This window comes from Girardinichthys multiradiatus, chromosome 12, assembly GCF_021462225.1.
Source record: "Girardinichthys multiradiatus isolate DD_20200921_A chromosome 12, DD_fGirMul_XY1, whole genome shotgun sequence".
NCBI lineage: Eukaryota > Metazoa > Chordata > Actinopteri > Cyprinodontiformes > Goodeidae > Girardinichthys > Girardinichthys multiradiatus.
Window position 1 is genome coordinate 12,912,073 of NC_061805.1, and position 24,740 is coordinate 12,936,812.

Genomic DNA, 24,740 nt, shown 5'->3' on the forward strand with positions numbered 1-24,740 from the left:
GTATGTCAGCTTCTGTCCTTTGATATACCTTGTAATCAGGATTATCTTGTCACCCTGTGCCACGCCTGCATGTAAGTGGACTCTTATAAATTAAAGAAGGAGTTTCCAACTCACCCTGCTGCCTCCTTGCTCGTCTTCATTTTTGGTCCAGCCTAAACAACTTCATGACACTCTGACCTTATGGCTATTGTCTTTTTGAAAATCCACACTCTTTTATCTTCAGAATCGTATCTTTGGACTGATGTGCAGAACCATTTACCCCTAAAAATCACATGTGTGATTGACAAAATTTGTGTTTTCTACGATATTTTAATGATGGCTCTGCTACCCCCAAAATGTTCAACAAAAGATGCATACTAACAATGCTGCTGGGGAAGAATTCTTGGTATCATTCAATAAATATGTTGATAAGGGGGAAGATGTGAACATGCTTATTATTTTCATTAATACACACTGCCCTAAGATTATAGACCAAGTTGCTCCTTTTAAACTTAGCCTGTTGTCTCTTAAAAAGCATTGCCCTTGGATGAATGAAGGTATATAAATACTAAGAACTTAGATAAAACAGGAAAGATGGAAATTCATGGGCGATCTTTTAAATAGCTTATTCTTTCCTTACATGACATGTTGAAAAACTGTAAAGTTACTTATTTTAGACATCTAATATCTTCAAACAAGCAGAACTCTGACGGTACAGTTGGCATCACTGTTTCCTTGCAGCAAGGTCCTGGATCCGAATGTAGGCCGGGTGTCTTTCTGCTTGGAGTTTGCATGTTCTCCAGATCCTCCCACACTCCAAAAACATGAGTGTTAGATTAATTAGTGTCTCTAAATTGTCTTTAGGTGTGTGTGTGTGTGTGTGTGTGTGTGTGTGAGTGTTTGTCCTCAGTGTTGCCGTGTGATAGACTGGTGCCTGTCCAAGGTGTACCCCACCTCTCGCCTGTGGACTGCTGGAGATAGGTACCAGCTCCACTGCAAGGACAAGTGGGTATAGACAAAGGATGGATTGAAGAATAACTCTAATGTTATAAATATTATTATTATATTATTTAATATTAACATTTTAATAAATAACAATTTGGTCTGTTAAATGTTGTCCTGTGCATACCAGCCCAAGACGGCTGTGGTATTAGCACAATAGTGAAAGAGGTGAGCCAAGCTCTGACATTACTGAATAGCAAAACTCTGAAAACATATGGAATAAATTCACACAATTTCTTAAAATACAAGAATTTATAACAGAAATAAGTCAACTCAGAGTCAAACCTATTTCAATCAACAAACTCTCTATACTAGGACAATCCAACTAAATCGACCAAGCAAAACGAAAGAATAAGGAAGACCAACAATATACAATATGAACTAGTGAATCAAAGATGGTTAAAAAACTATGAACACTAGAATTATGCAATATTATTTATGTTTGAGAACCAGGGATTATCTTGAGGAATCTGGAAATTAAGTTAAGATAGACTTGGAACTAACTTGGACAGTAATTGGTATACCTTCAAACAACCATTCACAGTGCAAGGTTAGAGAAAACACAATTTTAATAAAATAATATTTCAAAGAAGGATTTGCTGAGTAAAACCAACCTTCTGGATGACTAAATCTCAATGGTATTTAATTAGCTGCCTTTATTTAGTAAAATACTATTTATTGAAATATTACTGAGGAAATATTAAAATAACATTTAAGGAAATATTATTTTGAATATGAACCAACAACCTTTCTGGAAAAAAGGAACTGGCCCTCACTTGGTGACGAGGAAGCTTATGGACTCAAAAGATGGCTGCGAATCAAGTGTTTAGCTCTAGGAGCTAACAAAATCAAACTTGTAGCTTGCAACAACTCCTTCAAAGTCCTGCATGTACCTTTAAAATACCCCTAACAAAAGGATTAAAATGCATAAGTGTTTATAGCATTATGACCAGTCTGTGTTCAAATCCACCCCTTAAATAACGTTTGTCTTGACTTTTTAAAACACAACACAGAACACCTCATTTGCCTAGCAGCTAGTCTGCTAGTACTTGGATAGCTGAGTTTCTCAACATAAAAAAAAGCAAACATCATGAACTAAACATTATTCATATTATTTAATCCTAAACAAATATTTCTTGGAGGGGAGGACTCTACTGGAGAGACTCCTGGTGGTGTCCAAGCAACAGGTGATGCACCTAGTGGAGATAAATCTAACCCCATCAAAGCGATATGTGCATGATTAGGAGAAGGGAAAGAAAGGACAACAGCCTTAAAGCCTTTTCAAATCAGGACGAGGAGTACAGGCCTTGACCAGAGCAACGAGAATGGCTTTACCTACATGAATACATTATGTTAACCATGTGATGATGGCATTGATGTCATGCCTCTCTGACAGCATTTGCACTACTTTAACACTGGAGCAGTTGTGCCCTGTCAGAATGCCTTGATACAGGAAGATATGGCCAGATCTGCCATTTAGTCTCACCAGTTTTCTCACTACCAGCCAGTTGCATCAAAACACACTGCTGGGGTACATTTCCTGGACATTGTCTTGTACACATGCAGCTGATTATGACTCCAGTGGTGACAGAAAAACTTGTCCAGTCCAATATCTGCAGTGCTTCCACTGTGAGGTGTGCTATATTTTAATAATTGCCAAGATACGATGGGATCTTTGTCCCCTAATTTAAAATCTTGTCTCTCATTTGACTTTCCACTGTGTGGCCAAACTAGTATGGTGGCTTGGCTCGGGATCTCCAACATCCATCAGATCTGCTGCCTTTGCTGACCTCCATAGGGCTGGTTCCATCCTGCCATCACACAGCCCTTTTGCAGGTGTCCAGACAGTAACCACTTGGAATGACCAGTGTGCAAGGAGATATCTGTGTCTTCGATGGAACATTGGAGCACTATTGAGCTGATAACTGCTGTCTGTCTGTCACATGTCATTTCAACATGGCCATGATACTCTTTACAGGAGCCTTTGATTTCTATATAGGTACTGCTGATAGTTGGATAAACCTTGGCTCTTTGGGATGCGAATATAAATTTGTTTTGACCTTCTTCCAAATCTGATTAGTTATGACAAGATTCCTGGGGGCCAGGTTTCAAAATTTTGTATTTCTTTGTTCCTGTTGAAGAAAACTTGTTGTTGTATTCTACTTTTTCAGGAATAAATTTCAATTCAAAGGGAGCTTGTCTGGGAGAAATGCGCCCTCCATTTAACTCTGTGTCAACACTACTTTCACCAATTTCTAAAGATGACCAGATGCTTTGTCTGTTTGATTTCACAAAATATACAGGTCCTTTGCAGACATCTTGTGTTCCTGCTGCTGGCTCAGATCTGTCCAGACAGTGGCAGCTGGCATGGCTATTTTGGAAATTTGGAGTATGGCTTCTTTTGGAGTGCAGAGTACAAAAATGTCATTCCTGTCTACAGATGTCTGTTGGCGTATAATTAAACAATAAAAAAAGCAAAAGCTGTGATTAGCATTGATCAGAAGATTAATTCTGGTTTACATCATGTCTGGAGCCACAAAACATATCGATCTCCATTGTAAATACAGGAATCCTAGAGTTGAATTTACTACCTTTAAGTACTTATTTTACTACCTCTACAATATTTTTACTACCAACATAAAATCAAACAGCAGCTTTTTCTGGGGGGAGCAGTGCCTTCACAGCACCGACCTATATGATGATTGCCCATCTCTCACCCAAGACAAAACTTTATCCCACTAACTTAAAGGTGTAACTATGACTTTTATAGCGTCAAATTCAAGCCAAAACCCGATAGGAGCAATAAAGAAGATCACGAGCAGCTCATTTTAATTCCAGGAGCGCGTGGATTACGTTTCATGCGCGCATTGGAAGTCCCACAATCCAATGACCACGAGCGCTACTCTACGCTGCAGGCACAAAAGTCAACAGAGGGCGCTAGAGATGCTCCTTTCTGTGCTCTTGGTGTATCAATCTGCTCGCGCGTGGATTACTCCTGCGCGCTCGTGTGAAACATTTGGCTGTTTAGAAAAAAAAAGACATTTACCTGCCTATGATTGGCCACTTTTCCGCTATCCCCGCCCCGTGACCCCTGTTGCTAACCCTGACCAGCTAATGCAGCTGACATGAAAACTTTTTTCAGGAAATCGGAGTTTGGTGAGTAAGGGCTTTATGAATTTATCATAGAACATTATGCATGTTTCATAGTTGCATCGGATTATGCATGTATTTATTCACAATATTACTTGGTCTGGAAAAAGACCGGTTAAAACGTTCAGTAGCTAATAGGTTAAGCTAACATTTAGCTGCCTTCTGCGAAGGGAATCAGCAGGGGATACAAGGGCTATAACCACCCAAAACTCCAGTTGATATTGAGTGACAAATACAGAAATTATACAAATGATTTCCTGAAAAACGTTTTAATCTCAGCTGCATTAGCTGGTCACGGTTAGCAACAGGGGTCATGTGGCGGGGATAGCGGAAAAGTGGCCAATCATAGGCAGGTAAATGTCTTTTTTTTTCTAAACAGCCAAATGTTTCACACGAGCGCGCAGGAGTAATCCACGCGCGAGCAGATTGATACACCGAGAGCACAGAAAGGAGCATCTCTGGTGCCCCTGTGTTGACTTTTGTGCCTGCAGCATAGAGTAGCGCTCGTGGTCATTGGATTATGCGCGCGTGGGACTTCCAATGCGTGCATGGAACGTAATCCACACCCTCCTGGAATTAAAATGAGCTGCTTGTAATCTTCTTTATTGCTCCTACTGGATTTTGGCGTGAATTTGACGCCATAGTCTTTGTCTTATGTGTCTTATAGGTGTGTGTATATATATATATATATATATATATATATATATATATATATATATATAGATATAGATATATATAAGCATATATATCTATATATAAGCATTTATTGTTTTTGACTTGAACAGATGCAGTACTATCCATGTACATTCTGCTTTATTTGAGACTAGTGCCAAGTGCTACCCACAATCTTCAGTTTTGACCACTGGAGGGAAAATGATATTGCTATGTAAAGAAAATAAAAATAAAACATCAGGTCTATATTAAGTGCTTTAAGTTAACAAATTCTGAGCAATACAAGCATTAAACACTAAACTTGTAGCTTTTGTTCTGCTTCAAATATAAAATTAATAAAACAGACTCAATCACAGTGCTGTAAGTGAGCACATCAAAAATAACATTGTTCATCATTACAAAATAAAATACTGAAATAACATCAAGCTATCACTTCTAGCAGGCTACGGAGGACAAAGCAGCTTCGGAGGCTCCTGAGTGAGCATACCACCAGTCATCAATACTAATGCTAATCTGCTCTGAAGCGCTGCAGCTCTCCAGACTCCATTCCATCTTCTTCTGAGTCAGAGTCTGACCCCAGCAGGAGAGTCCTCCTCTTCTTTTTCTTAGCAGGTTCATCATCCTCTGTGGAGCGCTGGAGAGCAGCTGCTCTTCTGGGCACTGTTGTTTGGACCATGTTCTCCAGAGTGGTCCACACCTGAATGAATTAAAAGATGGAGAGATGGGCAGGTGGATGAATGAATAATTGTCTTTAAGAAAATTGACTGAGTAGTCAAGCATATCTATATGTTTTTTACCTCTTCTCTCTTTCCTCTTGGAACACATTTCAAATCCTTGAAACATGGATCCAATGCTGTGGCCACCTTGAACCATGTCTCATTGGTACCAGCTCGCCGTTCTGCCAGGTCACTATGGAAGGCATTCTTGAATTTTAACACATAAGTTGGATCCTCATCAGTGACGTCCATGACACACTCAACATGGCGAAAAGCAGGCATCACTACAGAGCAAAAGACATAGGCCACACCACCCAGTAGTTTAGTTACATACCTGCATAGGTGGATAAGTTTGAAAAAATAAACTTAGCTGAATGTTTAAAGTGTAACTGGTTTCCAATTTAATTATCCTAACAAGAAACTGTTTCTTTCATTTAAACATGTGACAGTAGTTCATTTCATTAAAGTGGACTGGTGTTTATTTGGGCTATTTCGAGCAGGACCTCCAATTTGTGCAGTTTCCTCCACTCAGTTTCAGTTGGCATGAACAATCTGTGGTTGCTCTGTTGGTCTAACGTAGCTTGGACAGCCTCTCAGTTGCGAAAGAGGCGTGAGACAATTGAGAGTGTGGAATTCCACCTGGTCGGTAAATCATGTATAAGTTGCTCGCTGTTTTTTTCAAGCACTACTTGTTGCTGGTTAAGTTCTGTGGTACTTGTGTTTAAAATGGCCAACAATTTTGCGGCACTTTGCACTTTGCACTTTACACTGGCAAACCCACTGTATATCGAGGCAGACCGTGATGGTTCTCTGGAGAATGTGAGCGTTGCAGGCGATGCGCTCGTATGGAAGGGCTCTCATAGCAGCCAGCATGTTTGCTGTGCTGCCTATACCAATGGTGGATATCTTGTTAAAAATTGCCCAGTCATTTGCCACCGTAAGGAAATGTTCTGTGCAAATATCAGCAAAGTGCCTGGTTTCTGTTTTTATGACGGTCAGTGCAAATACGTTAAGGTTCCACTCACCATCAGTGAAGTGTCTGGTCACCCCCAAATAGCTGTGGTTGCCAGCTGATGTCCAGTGATCTTCAGTTATATAGCAACATAGTTGGGCGAATCTTCCATCAAAGTCTCCAGTTTATTTTTCTTTCGCTGTTGTGCATTTTGCTGATTTTGCGCATTACGGTTGTCCTTGTATTATGGATCACCGGACGCAGTTTGCAGCACCTCTGTTAACCCCTCGTCTTCCACTATGTTTACTGATCTGCAGCTCATGGCTATCCAAGAACAAGAACATTCGTCAACCTGTTGGTCGCAGACTTGCTCATAATCGGGTTGTAGTCCTTTATCATTTGTCCCGTTGAGGCGTTTTTAAAATGTAAACTTACCATTCATTGGACCTACACCTTTCACATGCTCCTCCATTTTCATGACTCCTCTCTGCTACACTCCGCTCCTCATCTATGACCTTGCCCTTCCAACTACAATGGGAGCCTATCAGCTTATGCTGAGCACACTGAAACCCAATGGCAGCCAATCAATGTCCACTTCAAGGTGTTACTGACTACCCCCAACAACTCAAGGACAAAAAAAACAAATTAGAGATCACAAATTAGATCAACGCGACTAAAATGCACGAAGCACTAAATACGACTGTAATTAATTAATCACAAATAACACAATAATTTGACACCCCAATATATATATATATATATATATATATATACATGTACACATGTATATTATCCTTTCTTTGATTCGTTAATGCGACAGATTTTCCCTATAATGGCTGGAAAAAATACAGTGTGAACCTTGTTGAAGAGGTGGTTTTTATTTTGAGAAACATTTATCAGTCTCATTTTCAATGTTTTTCACTAATGTGTTGCCGTTGCCATAATTACCAGGATCCAATCACTGCCAATAAACAAACTGGTCGCATAAAGAGACTGATGAAAGCCAGCATCCAGTGTCAAGTAAAGGACAATTACAAACTTTCAGGCTGGCCTCTTATAACAGAAACCTGCTGATGATAGAGTCCTGAAATGGGAAGTTTTCCAAAGTACATGAAGCTCTGTCCCTGATTTTGATTACCAGGATGATGACAAAAGTTTGAGAAACACTGTACAACACTAAGAAGGTTAGACCACACAGTACACTTAGAAGTAAGTGCAAAAAAGTGAGTGGCTGAGGCGCAGTTTCCACTTAATGAGTGTGGCAGCATGTGCACACATGAAATAGATGCCCTCAGGGAATCTTCTTCACTTAAGTTAGGTATATAAACAGATAAAGCTGGAAAAATCCTCCTAGTGAAATATTGTTCTTACCACTAAATTTATGAGTGTTTCCCAGGAGCTTGTGATTTCAAAGTTTATTTATTCAAAGCAAACGCAGACACCCAAGTTGTCATGCATGATGTGAACAAACCAGTGTCAACAGCCATGCCTGGGCTTGATGGGCTCATCACAGGGTGCCAAAAGCCCCAGGTTCTCTTCAGTGGGCTGGGAGAGTTAACTGTGGTGATGAGCAAACAGAAAGGATTAAGAAGGAAGAAATCCAGATTTTCTGTAATGCAGGCTGTGCAGACAATATGTATTCTGTCTGATATGGTGATTTCACAGGAGTCATTCTGAAAGGCTGTTGGCACAGCTTCATCTGTATCATGAGCATATTATTAGATTAGGTTCACACATGTAGTTAGGTTTTCTGGATCAAAACAGAAATTTAATCATGACTGGGTTTGAGTCGATGACCCTGCGCCCTGATAGGATGATGTTCTCAAGCAAATATTTTTCTTAAGATACCAGAGAAATTTCTGGAGTGAGTGGAGTTTCTTCCAACTGTATAAGGCTAAGTCCTGTACCATGACAAACCATTTTAGCATTAGCCAGGATGGATCTTTATTTCTCCCTATTTCTCCATTTGTCATGACAAAAAAGTTTTTTTTAAAGGACCCAATGTCTTAGCTATCATTGGTTTTAATTTTATCAGACTTCTGGGGACTAGATTTGAATCCTTGGTTTTTCTAAACAATTATCTGACTGATTTGTATAAAAAAGATGACAGAGTGACAGCCAATACCCAAATGTGTGTTCCCTTGCTCAACGCATGTGTCAAACTATGAAAAATAAAACAAGAGTTAATATTATTGTAATAGTCATATTATTTCACTTGCAGCAATCTAACAATTCTTCCAGTTTTGCTGTTAATAAAGAAACAATGTTTATATCGGTTTGTGTTTGTCTTTATTATCAGTCAGGGATAACATGAGTAAACACAAAAAGCAGTTTTCAAATGGTTAGTTAATTTCTCATAGTAAAAACTAAACTAACCTGATTATAGGGGAAAATCTATTTGCTCCAATAAACTTTGATGTGATGACATTCCTAGCTTGAAACAATGACCTCTGAGTTAAATTGGAGGCAGCATTAATGCAAGGCCTGACATTCATTTCTGTTAAAGGACAGAATGTACATCTTGTTACAACTACATAAAGAATCTGCTTCAGATAAAATTACTAGTGCGACAAACCTTAAATTGCACTGGAAATTTTTGAGTCAACTGGTACCTGAAGAGTACATTTATAATTAGTGTGGAGACATTAGGACTTTTCAGAGAGCACCTGAACCTTTCTGGAAACTGATTTTTTCAATAGGAACTGAGCCAGGAAAACTAAACAGGCACCATATTGTTATTTCAGATGGAAAATCCCCATAAAGCTGTCTTTTTTTTTTTTCATACTGCATTATTATTTTATAACAACATAATTACTAGGGAGGTCTCAGTAGATAGTATACCTCAGAGGTGAAAAGAAAAAAACTTTGGAAAATATTATCAGAATACAAAAATGGATGCACCTCAGCAGGGCCAGACTGCAAAGAACAATCCGGTCTGCAGAGAGGAGCGTCGGGGCTGACCTTCCCACAATCCAGGACCTGTATAGTTCTAGGGTCAGGAAATGGGCAGCTAACATCTCTGCTGACCCCACACATCCTGGTCACAAACTGTTTAGATTTTTAACATAGGGTTGGGGCTATTGCAAATTTTTTTGCTATTTGCAAAAACCAGCCACCACAGAGATGCAGCCATTATTCAGATTGTCCTGTGTTCATCCATCACTGTGTAGTTTGGCTCATCCACAGAACATAGCAAACCCAGACTGCTATGAACAATCAGGTCGGCAGAGAGAATGATCAGGGTTGACCTTTACTTCATCCAGGACTTGTACCTGTCTAGGGTCAAGGTAAGGGCAGTTAACATATCTGAAGACCCCACACATCCAGCACACAAATTGATTTTTACCTTCAGGTTTGCACTACTAAGCGCTATTTGTAAAAACTGCCACAGAGACCATTTCTTCCCCTAGACTGTCTCTGAAGAACACAATGAACACTTCACTGCCAAAGTCGTCAGCTACTCTACTGTGAAACAAAATGAGCACGTTTGCATTTACTGGAGATTGGTTTTAGATTTTGTCAACTAATGAAGTCTTCATGCAACAAAAAAACGTGAAAATGGTCAGTGCTGTTTTTTCCGAATTTCAGAAAAAGACCAACAAGTGATAGTAAAAATAAATAAATTACTGATGTACTTGATGGCACCATAGAAGTGCCACAGGTGGGAAAACCCTTCTTGTTAGACAGACTTCCCTTGACACATCACCTGTGTACGATTACATGTCTGCTACCATGTCTAGTATTTGGGGTTGGCTGAATGGCTGGTTCAATTGTACACAAAGCTAGATTTGAACTTTAGTATATTCTTCTCTGTACCAATAATGTTTACATTCAGATTGACGTCTTTCAGGTGAGTAATTACGTTAATTGCAGAGCAGACAATGTACCTTTTGGCTGTGAAAAATCACTGACCTAAAGCTTTGATTCTGTCCACTTTTATATCTGTATTTTTACTGTAGCTGCAAAATATCTCAATGTTTCCAAGTAGCAGACTTTACAGACAGTTGAAACTCCTCTCCGCTTTGTTTTGGTGCACTATTAAATTTTTGTCGCAGATCATAGAATCCTACATTTCAATTTCACACATAAATGTGCTGCCAAGTGCATGTTTAAAACACTGCATTTGTCCGAGATGTGAATGGGTTTAACTGAAAGTATTTTTTTTAAAACATCTTTTTCAGGTGTAAGCAGGGGAGTATTAATGGGTCATGTAGTTTTACATGATCTTCCTGAGCAACTAAAGCATGGCTGGATTACATCTAATTAGGAAAACCGTGATCCTTGAACACTCTTATTACTGGCTTAAAAGGTTTTCCCATGCTATTTTCCTCATCCACAAGACCCTCCCCTCTGCCCACAACTATCTTACCATGTACACCCATGAACCAATCACACCCCGGGCCCTGGCCAAGCACAGCTCTCTCGTACCATGCCAGGACAAAGTTATGCACTAGCAGGTCATGCAAGACTAGTACAAGGCTGCTACCACAGGCATCATATGTGCACTAGGTTGCTTTTGTTACCGTCCTCTCACCAGTTCCTTCAGTCTTCTAGTAACCAGTAGGGCTGAGCCTGGACGCTATTTGGAGATTTGTGCCATTCTCTTCAGTTTGGAGACCACCTACAGCACCAAGCACAGTGCTTACCTCTTCCTATGAGCAATAACCCTTAGCATAGGGCTGCATGTATTAATGCATGTTGTAGATGGGTTGGTTCAGCCATGTGGTAAGTGAATATTGTGATGCTCTTCGTTGTAGTGAGACAGATTTTAGGAGCTAATGTGCAGCCTTAGTACTGAAAGGATTGCAATAACATAGCCTTCACATGAGGCCGGTGCAGCCAGTTTTAAATTATTGATGCCTAAGCCACATTGGTGTGCATTGGCTCCACTTGATGAATACACTGTTGCCACTGCAACCCCGCTCCCCTATGCTCTACTCGGGACCTTGATATGTTGCCACCACATAAATAACCACCCACAGCATCTAACTCTCACGTTCTATTTTGTAAATTGGTTCAGTAAAATTGGGTGCTTTATACTAAGAGGACTTCACCAAATTGATTTAAATACCATCCTTCTTATAATAGATTTTTGACATAACGGTGGTCACAGGGTGTGCTAGGTAGAGTTCTGGGTATTTTATTAATGGTTTTAAAGACCTTTTTGTATGAGTAAAGTTGTCTTTTCGGTAGAGGCGTAAACCTTTCTTGTTTCTGCTGCGTTGTCACCGCCATCTCAAGAATGAAGATTCAAGAGTCTTTATTGTCATAATGACCTGGCTCAAAAGATAAACATTTTTATTTATAGACATGTGGTTTGTAGTAATGTGTCTGGCCCTTTTCTGGACTTGTGCAGTATAAATCGAGTCCAGATCCCCTGTGCTGTTCTCACCACCTGTGCTAAGTCCTTTCTCTCCTGAGAAGAAGCTTTGGACCTGTTGTGTACATCCTAGAGTTATATTATTGTCAGGCAGGTTTATGCACAGATGGCTCTGTGAATGCCTGCTTCTAACTGTTTTTCAGCTGTAGTAATTCCTGTATTCCTCTCTGACTTTGTGCAGGAGACTAAAACAGCCTTTAATTTTAAGATGTGGTGGGCCAAGATGCATGGCTTTGATGTACCATGACGCATTTCCTAGTTGTTCATTGATGCCTTGTGATCCTTGTTACACCACTTCTGAGACATATCTTTTTGAAGCATAACCTTTTTATATCAGTTACTTTGAACCTAAATGCTCCTAATCTTTAAAGTGAGTGGGGTTTGTTGTGCTTTGCGTTGCACGGGTTTTTCCTATTGAGGAAAGGTTTGCTGTTCTAACCAAGACAATTTAATCCTTGTTGAGGATTGCTGAATTGCTGTGTCAGATTTGGTACTCAGTTCTTTGATGAACTCTGAGTCTTTGCTTCAGTGCTGTTCAGACAAAGCTTTGGAGTACAAATTATGGTTGAAAGTGTCCTTCTGTGCTTGCCTCCAAATCTTTATTAGCTGGCTCTAGTTTCAGCTGTCATTGCTTTGTTGCACACACTGCTCATATTTTAGCTGATATGGTCTCAGTATTAACACAGCCTGAAGCTGGATGAGAACAATATCTTAACCTAAAGCTGCGAGTGCCAACTTCTCATTTGCTTGTAAACTTTTGGAAGAATTTTTGATTTATAATACTGTCTATTATTTTTTTCCACTAGTCTTTTGAAAAGACCTGCAGAAAGCACTAAACTCCCTTTGAGATCAAGAAAAGTGTTGCTGTTTTCAGTGACAAATTGTTGCTGACAATGTCTTGACAAGATGATACCTACTACACCACAATTCCAGCATAGTTGCTTTATCATCAAGTTTTATTCTGTTGACCGCACACTGAAACTTTCAGTACTCACACATTGACATCCGACACTGCACCTTCCTGTTTGCATATTGTTCATTCTCCAACTCCACCTTTTTGTAGACAGTAAGAAAAGTTAAAGCAATCCTTAATGTTTGAAACAATGATATTTTTCCCTGAATAAAGTGTCCATTCCAGGAAAGAGTAAGTCCATTGTAAGTGACGGTCAAAGCCCGTTCAGACTGTTTTCACCCCTCTTTTTTTTTAAATGGTTATCTTGGTAAGACCTGTTTGTGTGTTTTTGGGAAACCTGTTGAAATTGACCTGAGAATATTGGCTTTTCTGGTCTGATTATTTGAAATTATTTGGTAAAAAAAAACTCCCAGTGTGCCTCAGCTGATTTAATGAATTATAATTATTAAGGTTTTATTGTCTGATTCTACTTAAAACCTATCAATATAAAATGTCTTTTAACCCTTGAGGGACCTTTGTATTAAACATACGGGTTTTACACGGAGGTCCCATAATAGTACTTCTTCTAAAAGTGTAATAAAATTTTAATATAAAGTTTTTTTTCACTATCACTGCATCAGATCTTTTCAACAACTTCAGACCTATCCATAGATATATAGTTTTTCATATATTGTTTTACTCTTTTATATGTCTTTTTTTAAAGGGTTTTAACACAAAAAAAATGTATTTTTTCCAAAAATAAACATTAAAGTCCTGGGTGTACCCCGCCTCTCGCCCATAGACTGCTGGAGATAGGCACCAGCTCCCCCCGCGACCCACTATGGAATAAGCGGTAGAAAATGACTGACTGACTGACTGACTGTTTTACTCTTTTATATGTCTTTTTTTAAAGGGTTTTAACACAAAAAAAATGTATTTTTTCCAAAAATAAACATTAAAGTCCTGGGTGTACCCCGCCTCTCGCCCATAGACTGCTGGAGATCGGCACCAGCTCCCCCGCCACCCACTATGGAATAAGCGGTAGAAAATGACTGACTGACTGACTAAACATTAAAGTGGAATATTTAGGATGTGGGTGTTGAAGCCTTGACTTGGTAGAAAATAAAAAAAAATATTTGGATGCATTATTATTGTGGAGCAATGAGAGTTTAATGCAAAAACTTGCACTTTTCACCCTTAGGTCCCCACCCATGGTACCTTTTATAAAAGTGTAATAAAAACTTTATATACATTTTGTTTTCCACTTTCACTGCATTAAATCGTTCCAAAAGATTCAGACCTATCCATAAATAAAACGTTTTTCTGATTTTTAATTTGTTTATATTTTTTTTATGTCATTTTGTCCAAAAAACCCAGATTTATTGAGGGGAGAAAAAACACAAAATATGTAATATTTTTCCAAAAAAAAAAATTAAGGAGAATATTTTGGATGTGGGTGTTACAGCCTTGACTAGGTGAAAATTTATAACAATATTGATTTTGATGCATAAGTCTTTTTGGAGCAATGAAACTTTATTATTAAAATTTACACCTTTTTTGTTTAGGTTCCAAAACAGTACTTCTTATAAAATTGTAATAGGAATTGTAGATAATAAAAAAAAAAATTTTAACAGCATAAAATCTGTTCAATACCTTCAGACTAAACCACAGATATGAATTTTTTTATTTTTCTTCATTTTGCATTCACAACTTGAAGCATAAAACACAGATTACAGTAAGCTGCATTTTGCATTCATGTTTTGCATTCATGTGCTCCACATTTGGCACACTGGTTCCACACAGGACCTTCCAGAAAGCGAAGGAGAATGTTTAGCCAAAACATGGAGAATTTAAATAATAACATATGAATGTCATGCCTGAGTTGAATACAAATGGACTTTTGAGAGTAACAAATTACTGTTAACTTTATACTCTCTAAATGCAAGTAAAAAATAAGAAGTTGCGTAAAACGAAAAATACATAAAAGAAAAGTGGAGAGACGCTGCTTTTTTTGTGGCATTAGTGGAATTTATTTTGAAGGTCACCAACAGAAAATGGGGTGGTGAGAGAGGGGAAGACATGCAGCAAAGGTCAACAGACTGGGACTTGAACACGTGACAGACACGTCGAGGACTGTATCCTTCGCACATGGGACACATGCTTCATCCCTGCGCCACTGCCGCATCCCAGACATGCTAATTTTAACTGCCATGGTGCATTGGGAATGTGATTACTGACAATACAAGTCATTTTTGACCATCTTGGATCAAATTGCAAAGCATGACCACAGTAACTGAGAGATACACATGCCAATACCAAGTAGAGAGAGAGATGTGGTCAAGAAACCACGTTCTTGGGCGCGGCGGTAGTGCAGGGGTAAAGCACGCGACCCAAGAATGCTGGCTACAGTCCTCAACGCAACCATTCGGGTTCAAGTCCAGGCCTGCTGACCATGTTCTTAGGTACCAAGTTAGAAAACAAAATATTTTCATTTATTAGTATATGGACCCTCCCTGATAGAACTGTGCCCAACCTCAGGTCACCCCTTGTATAAAAGTCTATATTCGCAACAGCAAAAAGGTTACTGTTTTTAACGGGATATAAATAACATTTCGCATGTACCCCAAAATATTTAGTTTGGTCTCATTTGGCCACAGCAGTTTGTTGTGTCCCCTACATAATTTGAGGCACACTGCAAACATGACATATTTGGTTTTCTTCCAAAATGCCTCTCTTGTTGCCACTATTCCACATAGACCAAATTTGTGGAGTGCACAACTAATGATTGTCCTGTCACCAGATTGTCCCAACTAAGTTGTGGATCTATACAAATTTCTCCGTGACCTGCCTGCTGTGTTCCTCCGTCTTTATGATGCTGTTTGCTCAACAATGTTCTCTAACCAACCTCAATTGTCATTCAGAACATTTTAAGACTCCAAAGGTGATCCAGCTGTTTCTGTTGAATCAGGGCTTTAGATTGCCTTCTTTGGATATTTTTAACTGGATTTTATTGGTTTTACTGAAAATAATACATAATAATTTTTCACACCACAGTTTACATTGTTTGTAAACATGGTGCACACATGGCTGATGGTCAACCAAAACTGAACTGCCATGTTGGCACTAGCAGTGCGGAACTGTATGAAGAAACTCTCTTACATCCACACCTCAGTCTACAGGCAAAGAGGATGAGCTTCAGTGAGGGTTTCTGAGGAGGAAGAGGTTTAACAGCTTGCTTAAAGCTGTAAAATAGAGCTGGATATCATCAAATAACCATCACATCTGTACTGAGTTATGCCTATTTGCTACAAATTCCTGATTTCATTTTAAAATTTCTCTGACTAGGCTAAAGCCGCATGCTCTCCAATCACTGCTTGGTAACTGCTAATCTCCCTTGGTAAAGAATAAGAATCCAGCATTTGTAGGAATTATTTTAGGGTGGTTGGATCCAGAACGAGGCAAATATGGTTACTGGAACAACAAACATACCTACAGTGACATCACCCTCTTAAAACTAATGGCTATTATTCAAAACCATGTGGCTGCTGCCCACATGTGGCCCACACTAAACATGCACACACACACTCTAAACATACACACCTCCTCCTGCTCCCTTGTGGACTTTTGTAAATGAGAAAACAATTGCTCCTCTGTTTTGTTTTCACTGTCTGTCTGGATTTTGATGACTGTTCATGTCATAATTGCACTCTTCAAGTGCTACTACGAAACATCAAACAGCCTGAAGTTCAGTAAAAAAAAGATTGATGGGAAAAATGTGCCATTTTTGACAACGATCTCAGAATTTCATAGGAATCCTGTCTGTAATGCCTGTGTCGACTTATCCCTCCTCCTTGATTCTGTAAACAAGCCAGATACATTAACTGAGAGCTCTGTGGCAGAGTCAACCACAAAGGGAAAAACACACTTCTGGATTTCAAAGACTTTAAATTCATGCGATGACACACACAGAGGAAGTGTCAGTAAAGCCCAGTAAAGCCAGTAGTGTACTTTAAATGTCAAAAGTCAGTCCAGCCTGACACATTACACATCGTGCGGCTTCAGGAAATCATTTTATTTCTACTTATTAATGTGATTGGTGTACATGTTTGCAATCTGTGATGGCACACCCTACAGCTGGGTGAGCCTCCAAACACAAAATCTTCTTAAATGACCCTTTTAAAATCACTCATTTCTAACAGAGCGCCATAAAACAGTATACAGCTATACCATTATACACTAAGGATGGATTTACAGCAGCAGACACTGAAAATAGAGGGGCATCAAGTTTAAAAAGTTCTATAAAAAGAATGCTTTGGATGTGGTGAAGGAAAAAAATATATATTTAAACATTTCTAGCCTTTTATCAAAACTTTATCAGAACATCAAATTCTGTCAGTCAGTTTCTACCGCTTATTCCATAGTGGGTCGCAGGGAGCTGGTGCCTATCTCCAGCAGTCTATGGGCGGGAGGCGGGGTACACCCTGGACAAGTCGCCAGTCCATCGCAGGGCAACACACAAACAACCAAGCACACACTCACCTAAGGGCAATTTAGAGTGACCAATTAACCTAAAAGGCATGTCTTTGGACTGTGGGAGGAAGCCGGAGTACCTGGTGAGAACCCACGCATGCACGGGGAGAACATGCAAACTCCATGCAGAAAGACCCCTGGCTGGGAATTGAACCCAGGACCTTCTTGCTGCAAGGCAACCGTGCAGCCCCTGCATCAAATTCTATGTTTTCTTAATCAAAAAAGATACATTAGGAGTTTATAGTCATTTATTTACAGTATTTTCCAAGCTAACAATACATACAGTTAAGAACAGAGTGGTTCATACCTCTGGCAGATTTAGGTTTAAAAGAATCTGAAAATTTTACCAACCTATTTATTCTAACAAGAAGAAATGTTAACATTTTGTAGCGGCCCAGCCGAGCTCCTCCTGCCTTGAATCCTGTAGAGAATCTATGGAGGGAGTGAAAGATTAGTGTGAGGATAAGGAAATGCTCCAACCTCAAATAATTTAATTTAACTGTATGTATGTCTTATATTTTGTAAATAACACACGAAGTATTTACCACTTTTAAAAACCTCTTACATTTCTTTTACATGCATTTTGGAATTTAACACAAAGTGTTAAAAAACAAATTAGGAACATCTTTATATGGAACTCTCTTGGAGGTCTCTCAAATATGTGTTTTAAAAAATGAGATGTGTGGCATTGTGAAGTTAAAAAATATTTTTTGTAAGGTTAAAAAAGTTTTTTAATTACTCAATTTAATGCTTTGAATGCGAATCCTGTGTTCTGTCCAGTTAAGGGACTACATGCTTGAGATTACAGTGTTAATTACATGTGAAAATAACAATAGTCAATGTAGTTATCATGGCTAAAAGGATTTATCATTGTCATTTTGATGCATTGGTGGATATTGGAAAACTCTCCCTAATGCCCAAAGGAAACATAAAAAACACACTGGAAGGCGTGCAATGCTTGCATCTCCTACACTGTCCTCTTTCAGGCAGGGGGAAAACCGCTTCTCTGCTGGGAACCGAGACATCTGTGCTGGGAACTCTCTGGCATGCAGGTTGCTCCTGTGTAGGAGAAAAGTCAAGCCAGGCTTGTCTCAATCACCCCACTTACATATGAGCGCTGGATTATCTAAACAGCTGATCAATACTTAACTTTGTTGCACTCAATCGGTGGGCCTTCGACTATCGGATCGTAGCCGCTGTGGAGTTGAAGAGTTATGCCTTTTCGGTTGCAAGGAGACATTCACGCGCAGTGCCTCTCCTGTCTGACCTCGGCTGAGAGTCTTGTTAAATGAGAATGAACGGAAGTAGGGATAGTGTATTTGTTCAGGGATTCCAGCTCTGACTCCTCCTCTTTCTGGACTGCATTAGTTGTAGGTTAGTGTGATTTTTAAAGGTGCAAAGAGGTTTATATCAACCTTTGATTGTGTAAGGTTCATCCATGTTCTATCCATGTTTTAATCCATGGCTGGTCCCCAACATCAGCATCTGATTGATTTGACCAACAAGTGCCCAGACAGGGAACTCTTCCGCTGGGCCAATGTCAGTAAACTCAGGATACGACTCATCAGAGAGCTTTCTCATCAGATCCAGGTAATGAGCTAGATACCAATTTTCCAGTTTGGCTGTTTTAAGCCTTCTGTTTGTCAGCATGGTATCTATCTTGTGTTAAATTCTTTAAAAGTTGGTGTAACATAATTTTTTTCTTCATACACACCGAAGCTCATTTTAACCCAATAACTTTCTTTAGATCAAATTCTCTTCATATTAACAATCCAGTTCTGTCATTATCCAATGTTGGCACGATCGATACAGCCAATGCCTGCTCCTGAAGGAATAACGTACAATCACTGAGAAAGCTGTGGGTGAAATATCGAAATAGGAGGAACCCCAAGATGTGCATTATTTTTAACACGCAATTTAGCACTCCTTTTTTGGAATCTTACTAGATCAGCCCTTAGATTGTTTAAGAACACCCAAACTTGTTTTATTAATACAATATGCCTAACCCACAATAATCTGGTTTAATAAACTGTACACATGAAAGTAAACAGGTTTGAAAACAATGGCTTGGCAAAACATATCTGCCTTGTTTTCTTGGGATATTTGGGCAGAATCACATACAGTAGACCAAGAGCAAAAGGGACTTCAATACTACTCATTTAAAAATGCCTTGCTCGGGTCCCCAAGTCAATACCAGGAATCAGGACTGGACATCCTTGTAATAATAGATCAGCCCCTAGTGCTCAGTTGAGAATTAGCAGTATATGGGCTGATGTATAAATTTAATTAATCAGTTAGAATTAAAAGATGCTAACTTACTTGTTGTCCAGCCTCCAAGGTGTTTTCTTTGAAAGAATTAAAAAAGTGAAAGATAAATTTACCCTTTCTTAGCAAGTGATATGGACGCCTTCTTTTAAATCACCTCTTAATTGCACGGATTTGGAGCTTTGCCATAGATTTTCTGAAGTTGAAGTAATCAAAAAAGTAAAATCCACATCTGAGATATATTTACCATTGGTGAAGCCATTACTGGAACCAGATGGGCAAAATGTGGGCCTGTTTGATACTTCTTGGTTTTTAACAAGCGTTTTTATTGACATGGTGGTTTCATGTTTTTTTTTTCTTTCTGTTTATAGATGTTGAACTGACATGATAGGTCCTAATCCATAAAAGCCTTCACATGAACATATTTATCTTCAACTTTACAAAAGTTATGTTTTTGTTGAGCTTAATACAGACAGACTGCTTTGAGACTTTTGGATGGTGCACACGTTACTTGATTTAAATGAAATGGCCTTAAAAAGACACTAGATGAGTCTGTAAATCAGTTTGAAATGTATGAAAATAGTTCCTTTAAATCAGACACTTGATAAGACAGGTTAAAAAAATTTATAAAAAAATATTGTTATGAGCGGTTAATGATGTTCATTTCTGGATTAGCATTTGCAGGCAACATACCAAGATGCCAACAGTCTGTGAAACAGCAAACACAAAAATGCCGAGATATTGTCCAAGAAATGGAAATAACATCCTGCATGCATAAGAGACTTTCTGGTGCAGAGATCTGGCAACCGTATGTATGGCTTACTCTTTCAAAAACGCTTGAAATTGTTAGTTTGAAACAGCTCTGTTTGACACATCTGTCAAAGCAGCAGTTGTCTGCACAGTTCCTTCTCTACTGTGTTCTAACAGCGTCACACGTCACGTGCCAAGACCCAAATGTGAGCAAAGACAAAGATAAAAGATTGCAGAGTTGAAAAGATAGGTAGTTTCAAGACACCACATTTATTCAGGCATAACCTGGAGATTACTCACATTTTACCTGCTTTTGAAAAATGTAAATAAGAAAAGTGTCCTTCACTTCTTCTGTCTAGTTTATACATTCAGATCCTACTGGCACTCTCTACACACCTGATTAAAGTGAATTTACTGAAACAACAAAATGAAATGTAGAATTTAATGTGTTTTGCAATTCAGGAAGCTGTCAAATTAAAGCAGCTGTGTTTGGTATATCAGACAATGAACTCCACTACCCTGATTAATTATGCCTGTTATGATGTGAAAGTTAAATTAAAAAAACAGATGTAAAAAATGTTGCTGAAATAATTGTAACAGCTATGGAGAGGTCTAAGTTCTTTAAAGTTTTTGGAAATCAGAAATCAGTTCTGGAGTATGGAGTCTGATCGATCTCTGTTGCACAGTTAAAGAAGTGAGAAGATTCTGCATGTTTATCAAAATGAAGAGTCACAATTTTCTAATGATTTACTTAGGGTAAGAAAAGCATAAACAAAAAATGTAATTCCAAAATCAATTAACAATCTAATTCTATGTTGAAAAAGGGAAATATTATCTGAACCAGAAATAAAGTTTTAAATATTTCCCAAATGTGATCTGTCAAATATTTACTTGATCTCTCTGTCATGATGTAGGGTTGTTTGGTTTTTGGTTTCGGGTCTCTTATGTTTTTCACAGTTAAGGTTTTGACTCGTTTGTTTGTTATTATTCTTCTTAGATTTTGAATCATGCTTCTGTTATTTTTCCTGGTCATGCTTTAGTTTTGTCGTCTTGTTCATGTTTTGTCAAGTTTGGTTTTCGGATCTGGTTATGCTTTAGCTTCATGTTTTTCTAGTTTATTTATTAGAGTCTCTGTTTTTGCCGCAGCCACGTTTTTTTCTGTCTGTCAATTAAGTTTATTCGGCTCACCTGTCCAAGTTAATCTGTCTCCTTGCTCCACCTGGTTTTCACTCGATATATTCACACCAGCTCTGTCTTCGCGGAAACATCTTTCACTCTCCTGCTCATGTCAAGTTTTGATGCTCAAGTCTTGTTTTCGGATCATACCATGCCTGTCTTGCCCGTCCATTGTTTTGTTCCTGCCTCCTGCTGTGAGTGAGTTTTTGTTTTTTCGTCATTAAAACCTTTTCTCTTACCATCACGCTGCCTGCTCGTCTGCATTCTGGGGTCCGATATCAAGTAAACCGTGACACTCTCTCTCTGCAAATTAAAGCAAGGTCTAGAAGTCTGAATGCTAACATTAGTTGTAAGGGGAAAATAATAATTCAGTGTCAAATCACCTGGACATATCAATTCTCAGACTACAATGTTAAGATAGCACAGGGCAAGTAAGGGCCTATTTTTGGGTCAGGTATCACACTGCTGTCTCAGTCAGGGAAGCTGCTTTTAAAGTTTGATTCCCACAGTCCCGCTTCTTGCCTCAACTGACTGAAACCTTGGTGAAAAACAGAACTTATGTTCTGGCTGGGACAGCCAGCATGTGGGAATGGACTCCATATGGATTTTGTTCAGACTCCATGGGAACTATGAGTTGACAGCCCACACTTCTACGGTTTCTGCAGCCGGCAGTTTTCAGGGACGGAGCAGTCACAAGGTGCAGATCAACCAACCAGAAGCTGACTTTTTACATTATTGATCTAATAGGCGGAAAAAAATATTACAAACTATCATTGTAGAAAAAAATACTCTTGGCTGAAGATGCTTTCCCATTCAAGGATCCAACGTGTAATCATTCTACTGACTAAAAGAACAGGATTACGTTACAGAGTTTAACACAATAATCACTAATTAACTTTCAAGTTAATCATGGATTGATGCAAAAAGCTTTTTTCTAAATATCTAACTATAAAAAATAACAGTATTCATAGAAGAGATACTTTGACATGCTAACTGATATGCGTTCAGACAAGACTTATTTTGAGCAGAACATTTCATGGTAATAAAAACATTAATGGAAGATTCAGGCACTCCATCAATATGGGATAAGAGGTTGTTATCACTAACCAAAAAGAACCGTCAAGGATATTTTCAAAGTATTTGAAGAGAATGAATTTGAATGGTCAGATATAAAGCTTTCATGGTCATTACACAAGCTACATCCAAATCGAAGACACTGGGCTTGTGTTTTGTTTTATTTACACTAAAAGTACCCCTTTGGAGTTAGTATTGACAAGTTGGAAAAACAGTGCGATCTGATGATGTGCCTAGTAACCCAGCAAACTGCTTTTTTGCAGCTTGAAAATGTTCATGCATTTTAACAGTTTAGGAAAATGTTCACTAACAGAGGGTTTATGTGTGTGTATGAAATTTTAATGGTGAACAAAATGTAAATGAACACTTTATGAAGATGAGTTTGTTTCTGGTCACAGCCATATTGGATTTTGAGGTGGGGGTTGATAAGAAAGCTCCAGCTTTTCAAGGCAGAGTTCCAACTGCGCAGGATGTTCCCATATCTCTTCCACATGAAACTCAGAAAATCAGACCTCTGAGTAAAAACTGAACTCAGCATTGTCTCACATAAAAAGTTTAAATCATGCAGAAAGTTTGGACAGCTTTTTTACAGGATCACAGAACAAGTACGTTTTAAACACTAAATGAATACTTTGTGACACAGTTCAATTTTTTCATATTTTATGTAAAATTTTTATGTACATGTAATAAGCAGCAATGAAATGCTGACACTGAAATCTGAAAAAAAGAAATAGTGCTAAAATGAACCAGAAATGCCAAAGCAGAACAGACAGGAACACCAAGTTGAGATACACTGTGCCAAGTTCAGCATTTTAAACACGTATAAAAGACACGATCCATCACTAATACTTTGCAATGTGCATCACAAGATTGAACTGTGTATCTCTTAGTTTGACAAGTATTTATCATACAAATGCACTTTCATACTCTGTGTCGCTGTCATAGCTCAAACATTTGTACAAATACAGATTAAAATGTTTCAGGACTGATTTTCTTGTCCAGAATTGTGGTTAGCCTGCATTAGCATATCAAAGCAGGGACAACATACTAGCAAGGCCTATCCATAACAATTATATGTTTGCTATTTTCAGGTACATTCAAAAGAGTACATTAATTTTTTTTGTAGTTGTGTTTAGAGGAAATTCTGTGTGTTCAGAATAATGCTTGTTCTTTAACTTTATATTTACCATACAAAACAAGTTAGCAGTATTAAACTTTTCTAACTCTTAGAAATATTAGTTGTTTGGTCAGAATAAGCAACCAATCCTCTCTGACCTGGCACACAAACAGTCTTTTTCCCTAAACTGAAGGGCAAAAGGGAAACTCATCCTTTTCATTGTCGTTCCATACTGCATTCATCTTAAACTGAACAGTGGACATTCTGAAGTATACATGTAAATATACAAAGATATATAGGTATATAAACAGGACAACAGAAAGCAAAGTTTGGCATTGCTTTTGCCAGTTCATATGTAGGATAAAATTCAACTAGATTTTGGGCTGTGCGTGTACTATTTAAAGACAGTGGTAAATTCAGGACATTTGTAGGTTTTGAGTGTTTTCATTGCCTTTTTGAACTCCTTGTTGGACTTGTCCCACTTGTGGATGCCTGTGAGGAGGTACTGCTTGTCCACCTTACGGCCCATGATTAGATACTGGTTTGTAAGGTTGTCTAGCTGTTGGCAGGGGCAGTCCGCACCGTTCTTCAAGTACAACACCAGCTTCTTTGTATCTTTTTTCTTCAGGTTCCCTGATTTTATAATCTTCTTCCTCTTTTGCAGGATCACCTTGCGGTCCATGTTTTCTTGTTTCACCTCTTTTATTTTGGCCTTGATAGCTGTGGTGGAGACATGGGAAAACATTGCTTTATATTCAAAAGTGGGGGAATTTTTTTTTTTTTTTTTTATCCAAGTACAGTCCTGCCGCTTCAGGCATCATGTTAGTGTTTAATAAGCAGAAAAACAGAATTGCAGTGAAGTCTTTTTGAACTCCTTGAGTATGACAGTAATACACAGGGCATGACTCATAGCAAACTGCTGTACTCACTTCAGAGACAAGATGATAATGCAAATATAACCCCTCTCATTGCAATGCACTTTTACAACTATTCAAGCAAAACTGTTCATGAGCATTTCTTTGACTTGAGTCACACCTGATTCCTTCTAATAAAGCACCAGTAAAAATCAGTAAATAAAACCAAAA

General features: G+C 38.5%; 1 protein-coding gene and 1 long non-coding RNA gene across 2 annotated transcripts in view; both read right to left on the reverse strand.

Annotated features, from left to right (window-relative positions):
* Positions 1–17,507: 17,507 nt before the first annotated feature.
* On the reverse strand, positions 17,508–21,285 carry LOC124878413. The gene is made up of 2 exons (XR_007040764.1): positions 18,215–21,285; positions 17,508–17,705 (listed from the first exon to the last, which is right to left on the reverse strand). It is a non-coding gene; the product is annotated as an uncharacterized LOC124878413 (long non-coding RNA).
* Positions 21,286–23,181: 1,896 nt separating this feature from the next.
* Positions 23,182–24,740, reverse strand: part of sfrp1a (secreted frizzled-related protein 1a) — a 29,940-nt gene continuing 28,381 nt past the window's right edge. Inside the window, exon 3 of the mRNA XM_047382657.1 lies at positions 23,182–24,375. Within this exon, the coding sequence (XP_047238613.1) occupies positions 24,050–24,375 (326 nt within the window). The 3' untranslated portion in view covers positions 23,182–24,049. The remainder of the gene's footprint in view (positions 24,376–24,740) is intronic.